General features: G+C 45.7%; 2 protein-coding genes across 5 annotated transcripts in view; one reads left to right on the forward strand and one right to left on the reverse strand.

The window, feature by feature from the left end:
• Nucleotides 1-4,731, reverse strand: part of nubp2 (nucleotide binding protein 2 (MinD homolog, E. coli)) — a 20,363-nt gene extending 15,632 nt beyond the window's left edge. Inside the window, exon 1 of one of the 2 annotated variants that reach the window (XM_072481693.1) lies at nt 4,709-4,731. Coding sequence is in view for 1 of the 2 variants with exons in the window: in XM_072481692.1 (XP_072337793.1) it covers nt 3,500-3,515 (16 nt within the window). In the remaining variant the exon portion in view is untranslated. Of the gene's footprint in view, nt 1-3,499; nt 3,662-4,708 lie in introns of those variants that run through there. The other variant, XM_072481692.1, reaches the window with a different exon arrangement.
• LOC140394427 (SPRY domain-containing SOCS box protein 3-like) overlaps nt 3,985-13,928 on the forward strand; it is a 26,663-nt gene continuing 16,719 nt past the window's right edge. Inside the window, exons 1-2 of one of the 3 annotated variants that reach the window (XM_072481690.1) lie at nt 3,985-3,992; nt 11,902-12,047. In XM_072481690.1, coding sequence (XP_072337791.1) covers nt 11,916-12,047 — 132 coding nt within the window. In that variant the 5' untranslated portion in view covers nt 3,985-3,992; nt 11,902-11,915. The other 2 variants (XM_072481688.1, XM_072481689.1) reach the window with 2 other exon arrangements.

A 13,928-nucleotide genomic window follows, 5' to 3' on the forward strand; every position in this document is an offset into this window, starting at 1 on the left:
TTCTCCTGAATATGGTCACGCATACTAACTCTAGACAAGCTCATCATTCAGGTTGGATCTTTTACAAGTGTCATGGGCCAGGGTTCAGAGAACACCAAAGTGTATCATGGAGTTCACCTGACCCACAACTTTTAATAGACTTTGGTTATGGGGAGCACAAGGGCCCACTCTACAGGTGTGATGCAACAGAGATCTAAAGTACTTTTAAAACAAAACAATGTTTATTCTATGAATCCAGTTAGCATTTTATAAACACACAGTAAACATCTTAGCAACTATCAACTCAAATATTCCCCCAAAGAATACAGTACTCTATAAGTAACCCTTAATCTTTTCTAGCAACACCCATAAGACAAATATCCTTTTTAACAAAGACAGCAGGTTTAAATTCTCTACTGAGAGCAGTTATCACTTTTAAATTAGCAAGTGCTCTGAAGACATTCTTGAGACAATTCACACCTCTTTAGCCTAGGGTTACCCCCATCTCTGGATGTAAAGACTTAATTACCTGCAAATGCTCGCATTCAAAGCATTGTCTTGTATCTTTGACTTTGTCTGTATATATGTTTCTAGAACATACCTCTTCATTCACTGAGGAAGGAGCAGTGCTCCAAAAGCTAGTGTTTGAAACAAACCTGTTGGACTTTACCTGGTGTTGTAAGACTTCTTGCTAATAGATGCTGGCAGACCTGCCAAGTTTTTCCAGCTTCCTCTGTTCTAGTTTCATTTACAATCACCCTTTTTCACTTTTTAAAAAAGAAAATCTGTTCCCTCTCCTGAAGGTGGCAATACTTGACTGAGTACAGTACATAGCTGCTGGTCTGGTATTTGGCATTTTGGCTAATCTTTCCACGTATGCCAAAATGTTCTGTCCTCCTTCGTGGCTGGGATTTTCCGGTGCCGCTAAGAGTGAATGAAGCTTAGGCTGGAACGCCAAGTTTTCCATTCTCCCTCGCAACGGGTCCCACCATGGACGAGAACAGAGAATCCCACCCACTGAATCCACTCAGCATCAGCAAGCTTTTCAACTCTCTCCTGTCCTGACCCAATACCTACATAGGGTAGATAGCAAGCGACTAGATAGAAATTAGAAGCAGGAAAGCTTTCCAATTTATCCCTTCCTAACTCAGGAGCCTCCAGAATGACTGAAGCACCCACAAGTACGTGTTCCCAGCAAGGATCAACATGAATCAGTGCTGGAATGAAGGACTTTCCTTGACAGAAACAGAGATAGAAACTGGAAATTATACATCAGGTATATCAGGCCAAGCATACAAGGGTAAGGACAGAGTGCTGGAAAATGGGATTAGTACAGATGGTCGGTGCACAGGCGATGGGCCGAATAGCCTCTTATTGTGCTGTAAAACTCGATGACTGTCAGTATCTTTGAAAAGACAAGCTTCCTTTCAAATGCACAACCTTCCTCAGACCTTAGAAACTAAAAGATAAGTAACACCCTTACCAGAGGAGAAATAGAAGGGCAAGAAAGAGAAGATAACAAATACATTTATCCCAAAAGAAAATTAGCAGGTTGAATAACTTGCACAATTAGTAGATTAGCAGAACAGATTAGTTACTACGAAAATATCTCACTGAGACAATGAAAAGGCAGAGAACAAAATAACCTATAAATAGTGAAATGCATGGAAAAAGCCACCAATAGAAAACCAGAAAAAGAGGATAAATATGCAGGGTCTGAAACAAAACCAGGAAACATTGGCGCCAGACAAAGCTACCAGACCCAGGGAAGAACGGAGTTCCAATAGCAGGTGCTGCAATTGAGGTGCCAGCCTACCAAACAATAAGGCATCTCTTGCAAAAAAAGAAAATGAGTTGAAATCAGAAGTTGCTAAAGTTAACATTCATAGTCTTAGTTTTTAACAGCAGGGAAAGAGGTCATTTGGCCCATCGAGTCCATGCCAGCCATCTATTCGAATTCCATTTTCCAGCATTTGGTCCATAGCTTTGTATGTTATGACACTTCAAGTGCTCCTCTAAACACTTCTTAAAAGTTGTAAGTGTTCCTGCCTCTGCCCCCCCCCCCCCACCCTTTCAGGGAGTGAGATCCAGTTTCCCACCACCCTCAGGCTGAAAATGTTTTTCCTCACATCTCCTCGAAAAGTCCTGCCAATTACCTTAAATCTATGCCTCGGGTCATCATTGACACCTCAGCTATGGAAAAAACTTTCTCCCTATCTACCCTTTCTATGATGTGGAGATGCCGGCGTTGGACTGGGGTGAGCACAGTAAGAAGTCTTACAACACCAGGTTAAAGTCCAACAGGTTTGTTTCGATGTCACTAGCTTTCAGAGCGCTGCTCCTTCCTCAGGTGAATGAAGAGGTATGTTCCAGAAACATATATATATATATATATATATATAGACAGATTCTGGCATCTTTGAATCTGTCTATATATGTTTCTGGAACATACCTCTTCATTCACCCGAGGAAGGAGCAGTGCTCCGAAAGCTAGTGACATCGAAACAAACCTGTTGGACTTTAACCTGGTGTTGTTAGACTTCTTACTGTGCTTACCCTTTCTATGTCCCTCATAATGTTATACATCTCGATCAGGAGATGTCCCTCCCAGTCAGCCTTCTCTGCTCCATGGAAAACAACCCCAGCCTATCCAGTGTCCCTTGACAGCTGAAACACTCCAGCCCAGGCAACATCCTAGTGAATCCTCTCTGCACCCTCTCCAGTGTAATCACTTCCTTTCTATAGTGTGGTGACCAGAACTGCACAGTATTCCAGCTCTGGCCTAACCAGCGTTTTATACAGTTCCATCATAACCTCCCTGCTCTTACATTCGATGCTGCGATATGGAGGTGCCAGCGTTGTACTGGGGTGGGCACAGTAGGAAGTCTTACAACACCAGGTTCAACAGGTTTATTTGGAATCACTAGCTTTTGGAGCGCAGCTCCTTCATCAGGTGAGTCCTGCACTCTTCAGGAATCTATGGATATGCCCCCCCCCCCCAACCAACCATTCATTGTGTATCCAGGTTTCAGAATATCTAGATGGGGCAGTGTAAAAGGGGGGGGGGGGGGTCAAAATTGGCGTGGGACGGCGGGAGAAAGTTAAACTTGCATTGCACTCAGAGCCCAAAGTGGCTCGAATATGGATTGCGCCTGTCTGCTGGGAAGGCCAGCCTATGGTGTTTACATCGACTGATGGCCAATGTTCCCGTTAGGGTGGGGAGGACGGGGCGTGGCTTTTATTAAATAAGTCAGGACACTCAATAAACCCCACATATACAACTAGGTAACAATTAACCTCAGATATATGTGTTTAAAAAGGACCACTCCGTGACCCTCATGAAGCACGGCTCCTTTAAAAGCCCAAAGAGAACAAGTGGGCCAGACAGCCGAATGGCCCGCTTCCAGTCGGATATCTCTTTCCGGTCGGAAGCGGTGATTTCTAGCCGCTGGCAAAATCCCCAGGCGGCGGCGGCGACTGCTCCTGCTGCCCTTCCCCTCCCGGCCCCTCCAAGCTTTACCTTCCGCGGCCGCCATCTTGTTTGTTTCCGCGCGCGCGGCGCAGCACGCCAGGCCCGTACCCAGGACGCCGCGCGCGCGGGGCCCAGCACGCCAGGCCCGTACCCAGGACGCCGCGCGCGCGCGGCCCAGCACGCCAGGCCCGTACCCAGGACGCCGCGCGCGCGCGGCCCAGCACGCCAGGCCCGTACCCAGGACGCCGCTCGCGCGCGCGGCCCAGCACGCCAGGCCCGTACCCAGGACGCCGCGCGCGCGCACTTTTAAAATTTCAATTCGCGCGCGCTGATCGCCTCGCCTCGACTGCAATGGGCGGGGCAACGGAAGGCGGTATGATTGACGTGCGCCTCCCTCCACTCAGCGGACAGATCCGGGGGGGGGACGTTGTGGTCGGATGGGCGAATGGGAAGAAAGGCGGGCCGGAGGGGGAGGGGCGAGGCGGAGATTCAAGTTTGGTTGAGCGGCAAGTCTATATATAGAGGTGGAGGAGGCAGTGGGGTAGGTTGAGTGGGCACTGAGGGCGGGCGGAGCTGCGTTGTTGTTGTGGCTGAGTGAGTGAGTGAGGGGGGCGGGCAGGAAGCGCTCTTGCGACGAGTCAGGGTGTGAATCAAGGTGGGTGACTGTTGATCGTAACGGCTTTTTTTTTGTGGGGTGGGTGGGGGGGGGGGGTGGTGAGTGTCGCCGCGGGGTAAATATTGTCGACGGAGGCGCTTTGTTACCCCCCCCCCCCCCCCCCCTGTCCTGTCGTGTTTATATTTGTCGGTGTGGGGGAGGAGGCCTGAGGCCTATCGATCCGGGGGCTGGATTTACCGGGTCCCTGCAGCTCCCTCCCTGAGCAACATCCGCTGTTTGTTTCCGTGCCGGGGGAGGTCTAGTGTCAAACTAACCTGTGGGGGAGAAACTCTCTTCGGTATAATGCGTTGTCAGTTTTATCTTTCACACTGTAAACCTTAATGATACCTGTGCACTTCATGGGGGCGGGGTCGCTGGACGGGCTGATGTACATCTGAGCAATGCAAAACAAATAAAGGTTAATCCCTTTTATTACGAAGTGGTTTATTTTTGCTGTAGCTCCAAGTCTATCGGTGGGTTTATTGCTCATTGGGTATCTGTATGACGCCTTAACTCCTTGTAAACCCCCGTCTCCCTCTCTCTCGATAGATATATATGTATATTATATATAATAATGTATATCAAATGTACCCCGTTCATACCCTGAGTAGCCTCTTTTCACGTCTGTTAATGCGTTGAGTACATCAGCTGCCTGGTCATATTGGCACTGCGGGTGAGGCTGAGCTGTCAGCTATTTTTGCTTTGGGTTTTGTTCTGGGTTCAGGTGAAACAAGCTGCCGGTGTCTGCGTGTGGTCCATCCTCCCTGCTTTCTGTCTGGAGATGAGTCCGTCCACTTGCCGCTAGATCCGACACCCCTTCCAGTAAAATGCAGGTCTGTTTCCCCTCGGGGTGCGAGAGAGACGGTCGTCTCTTTAAGAATTAGCCAGGTCGTCGTCGCCTTTTGTTTTTTAAGCACTCGGGGATTGAGTCTGTCGTGTGGGGGGGGGAGAAACAGAGTAGTTAACTTGGGGTGGTTTCAGATTGCGACATGCCCGCCCGAACAGGGAGGAATTGTGGCACTCACTTTAGGGGAGCCAAACACTAATAGCACACTGAAGAATGTGCCTTTACGGACCAAAGCTTCTGCTTTGCGAAGTGTTGCTGGATCCTCAGACTCGCATTGAATTCTGCTTGGAGTGGCTGGTGGTTAATTTATTTTGAAATTGGTATTCTGGTTGATGTCGCAGAGCTTCTTTTGAAAGATTTTTTTTTTCCGGTGTGGAACCGACCAAAGTTTTAAATTTCTGACCATGCCAATTACTCTGTATACCTGGGAGCTAATATGTCGTGTTTCTCTCTTTTTGGACTTATGAAGTGACCCTGGGGGATCAAAAAAGTGGCAGTTTCCATGGAATGAATGTCTACTAATAAAGGACATTTCTTTTGAGGGTTTGGGAGTATTTCTTTTCTAGTGGAATTTCATTATTGGAACTGCAAAATGTTATACTGATATATCAACCCTTCGCCACCAATTCCTATGCTGTCTATTGTACAATGGAATTGGTTCATCTAGAAATGACTTGAGACTTTTATCAAAACTGAATCAGTTTGTTGCATCAGATCCTCACTGCCCAAGATGGGATGCAGAGAGAATTGTGCTAATTCTTTATTTGCATCGTTACTGATGATAAACAGTGCATTTGAGAGCTTCCTTTGTGTGAGCTCTACCATGGCAATAAATAGACAACTTAATTTTGCACGATATGTAATTTTAAAAACTACATACAAAATACAATAATTGTGTGATAGAAGCTTTCAGCTGAAAAGGAGACTGTTATCGGTGTCAGACTAAAATGAATGTTGCAGTGTCCTGCCCTCCTCCCATAATTTAGTAACTCTTTGTTTTCAATTTATTCATCTTTTCTTTTTAAAAGGTGCAGAGGTTTCTGCCTCCAATGCTTCTGGCAAAGCATTCTCTGCTCCAGCTTGAAGAATTTTCTTAACTTTTCCCCTCACTTTGCCCCAAAACCTAGTTAATCAAAGGCAATTATCTTTAATTACTCCCACCAACCCGACCATCAAAATCTTTTATTCTTAAAAAAAAATCTCCTGTACTCCATTGGAAATAGCTCCAGAATCCGAAATCTCTCTTCATAATTGTAGTTCCCCAACTCTGGAATGATCTTGCTAAGTCCATGCTGTTTGCTTGAATGCCCTTTTAAAAACCTATAGATTAATGCAAGCTGGATTTATTATCATTTTCCCCAAATCTCCATAGCCAGTGATAAATGGATTGATTGTTATTCTGGTTATTCTGCCTATCTTCTACTGTTGCCTCGATTTAGTTGTCTTGACAAAAATTCTTCCTCCCCTGACGGTGAGAACTACCTGATGTCCTGCTTTCATGCCTTTGCGTGTTTGCACCATAATATATCCTAGCCTCTATCAAACCATGACCTGAGAGAATGTGAATGTTCTGTGTTGTTCCATTTTATTTTGTGCACTGCAAGCCCAAGTGGTGCGACTTTCATAGAATTTACAGTGCAGAAGGAGGCCATTCGGCCCATCGAGTCTGCACCGGCTCTTGGAAAGAGCACCCTACCCAAGGTCGACACCTCCACCCTATCCCCATAAACCCAGTAACCCCACCCAACACTAAGGGCAATTTTGGACACTAAGGGCAATTTATCATGGCCAGTCCACCTAACATGCACATCTTTGGACTGTGGGAGGAAACCAGAGCACCCGGAGGAAACCCACGCGCACACGGGGAGGACGTGCAGACTCCGCACAGACAGTGACCCAAGCCGGAATCGAACCTGGGACCCTGGAGCTGTGAAGCAATTGTGCTATCCACAATGCTACCGTGCTGCCCCTGACTTGACATGTAGTTAAAATTTGTCTGGCAAGCCTCGTGTCTGGACTCTTCCATCACCTTTGCTATGTTTTTTCTAAGCTTTTGAGCTCTTGCAGGTTGTTAAATGCTGAATTTGTTTTGTGATAAAGATTTCTCCCTGCTTTTGATCTGATCTTATGCTTGACATTATCAAGGCATTGCTTCTGTGTCTTCGTAGGAATCCTGAGACAAACCTCCTTGCAGACTGTTATTGAATTGTGAAGGCTGGCTTTTTGCCACCACATTGTGAACCAGTCTAAATAATCGATAAAATGATCAATCCAGCTCAATGGATGTTTATTTGAGGGATACTCTTAATGACTGTCCAGCATCATCTTGCTGTATTAATTCTCGCCGCAAGGCTGTTTTCTTGTTAACAGCTAAGAAGTAGGGTATGCAAATATTGGCACATTGAAAAATAACCTAGTATTTGTAGATGATAATTTGGGCTTAGGCTATTAAAACTGAACACTGAAATACAATCAACACCAAGGGCTTTGGATAAAGGATGCTCTACCTGTACTTGGGGTTTCAAGCAAGTTGCTGGGATGCCCCCCCCCCCCCCCCCTGTTGCTCTCTTAGTCTTGCTGGTTGTTTTCTGTTACCTTGGCTGCCTTAAATAATTGGTGAAAAAAGTATTTTTTGTAAAATTGGAGCGAAGACTATAACATTTCTAAATCTGGATCCAAGCCCAATCCAGACTGGTAGCATAAAATTTCTACTGAAATGGGGTTACTCCAGATTTAATAAATGGTAAAGATTTAAAATGCAGGGTTCACATTGTATGTCGATGGACTAGATTTTCACTGTTGAGAATCTAAGCTGTGGACCACAGGCTGTTGGCTAATGGCTTGTTGAGTCACCCATGTGCTGTTGAGGTATCTTAGCTGTCTGGCCAATGGCTGGGGTGTCTTATCTTGGAGCTTTACTGGATATACTCCCAGGGAATCCAGGAAAACTAATGAATGCAAACAAATAGCTACTTGATTCCAGGAAGAGGAACAATTTAAATGAAGCTTGGGAGGTTTTATTAATTTTGCTGTAGTTTGAAGTTGAAAATTCAGCAGACTGGAAAAAAACAGCCCATTAGAACAGATGAAGCCTCAAGGATGCCCTTGGAGAATTACTGCAGTTAATATCGGAATATGGTAATGCGGGGAACAGAATGTGATTTCCAGTTTTCGTGTTAAAATGTTCCCTCATTAAAACTGATTTCATTAGTAAATTCGGGGTGATTGTGCTGTATAATTATTGATGGGCATTCCCTTTTTAATCCCTTACAAATTAGACTTTTCTCTCCCATCTTTTTAACATGTGTTCAATTAACATTTCGCTTTGCTTTTTCTGAGTAATGCGTAGTTCAATTTTAATGTCTATATATTTTAAATGGCTTTATTTCCTAAGCTCTTATTTTTTTTACTAGCTGCATTTTTCTCCATCTTTTTAAAACTTGTCTTGTATGTCAGTTATGACTTGGCCTAGTCTCCATGAACTATTTTGCGAAGCAGAAGAGTTAACCCCACTGTCCTGGCCAATATTTATCCCTTGATTTAACATAAGTAAAACAGATTATCTGATCATTGAAATGCTGGTTGGAGTTCATTGTCATGTGTACCGAGGTAAAGTGGAAAGCACTGTTATGCGTACAGTCCAGACAGATCATTCCATACATGAAGAAAAACATGGGACATACGATAGATACACAATGTAAATACATAGCCACAGACATTGGGTGAACCATACGAGTGTAGCACTACTCAGTAGAGAAGATGCATGGAGAGTTCAGTCCATAAGAGGGTCATTCCGGAGTCTGGTAACAGTGGGGGAAGAAGCTGTTTTTGAACTTGTTAGTGCGTGTTCTCAGACCTTTGTACCTCCTGCCTGATGGAAGAAGTTGGACGAGTGAATAAGCCAGGTTGGAGGTGTTTTAATGCTGCCAACTTTCCCAAGGCAGTGAAAGGTGTAGGCAGAGTCAATGGATGGGAGGCAGGTTCGTGTGATGGACTGGGCTGTGTTCACGACTGTAGTTTCTTACAGTCTTAGGCCGAGCAGTTGCCATACCAGGCTGTGATGCAGCCAGATAGGATGTGGACATGCCAAATTTCCTTAGTTTCCTGAAGAAGTATAGGTGCCGTTTTGCTTTCGTGGTCGTAGCATCAACATGGGTGGACCAGAACAGTTTGTTGATGTTTTCACGACTCCAAAATACTAGCATGTCAGGTGGTTGTGAAAGGTGGTACATAAATGCAGTTCTTTTAACCCACCACCCTACATTGTCTGCCCATGACCCATCTCTTTGTTGCTGTTTACCATCCTTAATTCCACCTTGTTCTTTTCTGTAGCATAACTATCTTGTGGTGTCATGTGAAATGCATTTTAAACATCTAATCCAGTAAATTATTTTCTTTTTGTTTCCTCAAGTATTAATGCAACTTTATCTTTGGAGATGTGTACTGACTGGCCCTGGTAATCCAACTCCTTAATGGTTTTTATTCCGTGTTATAAACAATTTGCTCAAAGGGATTAGCATATAATTTTCTGACTTCTATTTTCTCTCGGAGTGTCACAACAACAACGCCCCGGACGAAAGGCAGTTTCTGCAGTGTAGTTAGACTTTGGGGGTTTAAGTATTCAGAGCCTGGATGTGAACTTACTTTAATCCCGCAATATGTTTGTTTGATAGGTAGCTGTGCAGCGACTGATCATATTGATTGGTATTGGTTATAAATTCTCAATACTATGAAAGAGTCATAAATGCACAATGCATATCATCAGTAATACTACCAGCAAAACTATTCTCATTTATCACATTGGATCTCAGCATGTCTTTGACTTTCATCTTCAGCACTAGAAAAATCTTTTCAGAGTGCAAGACTTCTTATAGGAAAATGTAGTCCTGCACTCTTCCACCACTGGGCATGTATCACTGTCTCAAGACCTTTTTTTTTTTTATCGCTTATTGTCACAAGTAGGCTTCAATGAAGTTAATGCGAATAGCCACATTCCAATGCCTGTTTGGGGAGGCTGGTACGGGAATTGAACACTAGCTGCTGCCTTGTTCTGCAATTTAAGCCAGCTGTTTAGCCCACTGTGTTAAACCAGCCTTCAGTCTGGCAGCACGGTAGCATTGTGGATAGCACAATTGCTTCACAGCTCCAGGGTCCCAGGTTCGATTCCGGCTTGGGTCACTGTCTGTGCGGAGTCTGCACGTTCTCCCCGTGTGTGTGTGGGTTTTCTCTGGGTTCTCCGGTTTCCTCCCACAGTCCAAAGATGTGCAGGTTAGGTAGATTGGCCACTCTAAATTGCCCTTAGTGTCCAAAAGTGCCCTTAGTGTTGGGTGGGGTTACTGGGTTATGGGGATAGGGTGGATGTGTTGACCTTGGGTAAGGTGCTCTTTCCAAGAGCCGGTGCAGACTCGATGGGCCGAATGGCCTCCTTCTGCACTGTAAATTCTATGATCTAAAATTCTATGATGGAGTGCAGCTAATTATGTTATTTCTGTGAAGAATATATGTTTGCTTGCTGCAAGCACAAAGGAATACCTTTCACTTTACCATATTACCTGAAGATTGTGAATATTAAGAACCAAAAAGGAAATTAACCTTAATATTCTTATGAAAGCCCTAACTGATGGTTGTGTTGAACTCCCAGACCCTGATGATAATTGCTTGCCTCTGCCTCACGCTGCATCTGCCCTGACAATAGACAGACGCAGGTAAGGAAATGCGGATGGAATGTGACCCCAGAGTGCTGCGTATACATCAGTTGCCATTTTTTTCAGCTGTGTTTGTGGCCGCCACTTTTAAACAATATTTCATTTGCATAATATCTTCTGAGTAAATTATCTTGAACTGTAGAAGGTGGTGATGGTGAGCTGCCTTTTGAACTGTTGCAATCCGTATGGTGTAGGTACACCCACAGTGCTGTTAGGAGCAGGGGTACCAGGATTTTGACCCAGTGACAATGAAGGAACTAAATTGCGATTCTAAGTCAGGATGGCGAGTGACTTGGAGGGGAACTTGCAGGTGGTAGTGTTCCCATATGTCTGCTGCATTTCACCTAGATGGTGAAGGTGGTAGGGAAGGTGCTGTCGCAGGAACCCTTGGTGAGTTGCTGCATTGTAGATAGTCCACACTGCTGCCAGTGTTCAGTGGTGGAAGGTGTCAAGCAAGTGGGCTGCTTTGTCCTGGATGGTATCAAGCTTGTGTGGTGTTGGAATTTCACTCTTCCAGGCAAGTGGAGAATATTCCATCACACTTCTGATTTGCGCGTTGCATTTCCTTTTGGCAGAATTCCCAGCCTCAGATGTTCTTGTAGCCATGGTATTTATATGGCTGGTCAGCTCATTCTCTGGTCAGTGGTGACTGGGTAAATACCAGTATTGTAGCTGTACTGGAACAGCTTGATTAGGGTGCAGCTAGTTCTGGGGTGCAAGTCTTCAGTACTATGGCCAGAATATTGTCTCGGTGCATAGCCTAAACAGTATCAGTGCCTTCAGCTGTTCTTGATTTGTCGTGGATTGAATTGGCTGAACACTGGCATCTGTGATTTTGGGGACTTTGGGAGGAGGACATGATGGATCATCCATTCTGTACGTCTGGCTGAAGATGGTTGCAATTGCAGTAATGTGTTGGGCTCCCCATAATTGGGGATCAGGATATCTTTAACGTTTCTTCCTCAGTTTGCATATTTAACTGTCCGTCACCATTCCTGACTGGGTGTGGAAGGATTTGAGAGCTTGGATCTGGTCTGTTGATTGTGGGACAGCTTAGCGCTGTCTATTACTTGATGCTTTTTGTATGCCTAGTACGTACAGCAGATTCTGAGAGCATCTGTCATGACCTAATTGGGAAGTTGTCTATGTGGCTATCTAAGAAAATTACTATTCTGATGTGGTTATTTGGAAAAACAACTGTCCAATTTTTTGCTAATTTAGTACAAATGTTCCTATGTTGCAGGTTTTAGGAGCACCATGTCTCGACGTACCAGAAATAATCGTGCCTGGCGGTATGTGTACAGTGGTGTTCGAGATGCTGAAGCTGTGGCTGTAGTAATGCCTGATGGATCAGTAGGTCCAGGTCCTGGCTATGACTCGGATGGTCAGGTAGATAATATGATGCAAAATATTTAATTGCTAACATACTTACAGACTGAGTAGTCTATAAGTGAATTACATCTTATCTGATTTCCTTCCTAACATTATGAACTTCCGTTTTTTAGCTGAAACCAGTTGTATTAACCCAGTACAGACAGGAATCTAACCCTCATGTGCTAGTCTCTGCGCTAATGCTCTTTGTTCAGTGATCAAGGGAATTGGTTCTTATAATATTCACTGTGCTTTTCCACTTGGATGTGGACTTAGATTACATAGGATGAGCATTCAGTAGACAATTACCAATGAGCAACATGTGTTGTCATGTACCTTTAAGAAATTGGTGTTTATAAATGGGTGCGTATATAAATATCTGTAGTGAGTGTACCTCACTGATAGGACAGGAGCTGATACTAAGAGATTTGCACAATGGGCATCCAGGTGTGAGCAAAATGAAAATATTGGCCTGGAGTTATATTTGGTGGCCAGGCCTCGACGCCGAAATTGAGAAGGTGGCCCAAAACTGCTCCATTTGTCAGGAGCATCAGAAGCTTCTGCTGGCCGCGCCCCAACATCACTGGGAATGGCCAGGGCGGCCTTGGGCGCACTTGCATGAGGATTTTGCCGGCCCTTTTCAAGGATCCATGTTCCTTTTATTAATTGACGCCCAGTCTAAATGGCTAGAGGTGCATTAGCTGCTAGGCACAACGTCCTGTGCAACAATTGAGAAGATTTGTTTATCTTTTAGTACACCTGGCCTCCCCGAGGTGCTGGTCACGGATAAGGGCACTCCATTCACCATTGAGGAGTTTGTAAGGTTCATGAAGACGAACGGCACACTCCATATCCGCACTGCCCCTTACCACTCGGCTTCAAATGGGTTGGCGGAGCACGCAGCGCAGACATTCAAATGAGGCCTAAAGAAACAGTCTTCCGGGTCAGCGGACACGAGACTGGCTCGCTTTTTGTTTTCGTATAGGACCACCCCCCATGCGGTGACTGGGGTAGCTCCCCCAGAACTAGTAATGGGCCGATGACTTCGCACCCGCCTTAGTATGGTTTTTCTGGACTTTGGCGCAAAAGTACGCCGCTCACAAGAACGGCAGGGACAGGGTTTTTCTTGGCATCGGCCGATTCGGCAGTTTGCGCCCGGTGACCCAGTGTTCGTTCGTAATTTTGCGGGTGGTGCCCAGTGGGTCCCTGGCGTATTCTTTCGCCAAACGGGCCCTATATCTTACCTGGTGCAAGCCCAGGGTCGTCTCCAGCGCAAACATGTAGACCACGTTCGGTCCAGAAGACTATCCCTTCCAAAGATTCCCCACCCCCGGAGCCCATTTCTACAGCCGCAGAGACTAGTAAATGGAAAGTAGTCCTCAATCTTCCTCTGGTGCCTCACTCAAAGCCTGCGCAGGTCGTTACAGAACCGCGCGGAGATAGAGACGCCGAGATGACAGAGGCAGCAGACTCTGACTCCGTAATGGAGACACAGGGCGCATCAGAGGGGGAATCCTCGGGCCCACGGGCCGTGGATGTACAACCATAACGCCGTTCATCACGGAAGCGCCGGTCGCCGTCTCGTTACACGCCGCCCGATCCAGCGCCTCGTGCAAATGGTGTCCTGCCTGTGGCAAAACGAGTCCGACGCCCTCCTTCGCCAGGGTCTTCGGTGGATTCCTTGGACTTTGGGGGGGGGGGGGGGGGGGGGGATGTTATAACCTGCCTGCTTACCATTGGCTGGGGACTAATGACAATCCCACAATCCTGTGGGAGTATGAGCTTCCCCAATGAGGGGGGCGGAAAAATCATTACCAGACTCACTGTATAAATACAGCTGGCCAGTTTGGAAATTGAAACTCGTGCTGGATTCTTCGTGGCCCTCACAAAAGTCCACAA

This window comes from Scyliorhinus torazame, chromosome 17 (assembly GCF_047496885.1).
Source record: "Scyliorhinus torazame isolate Kashiwa2021f chromosome 17, sScyTor2.1, whole genome shotgun sequence".
NCBI classification, from domain to species: Eukaryota; Metazoa; Chordata; class Chondrichthyes; order Carcharhiniformes; family Scyliorhinidae; genus Scyliorhinus; species Scyliorhinus torazame.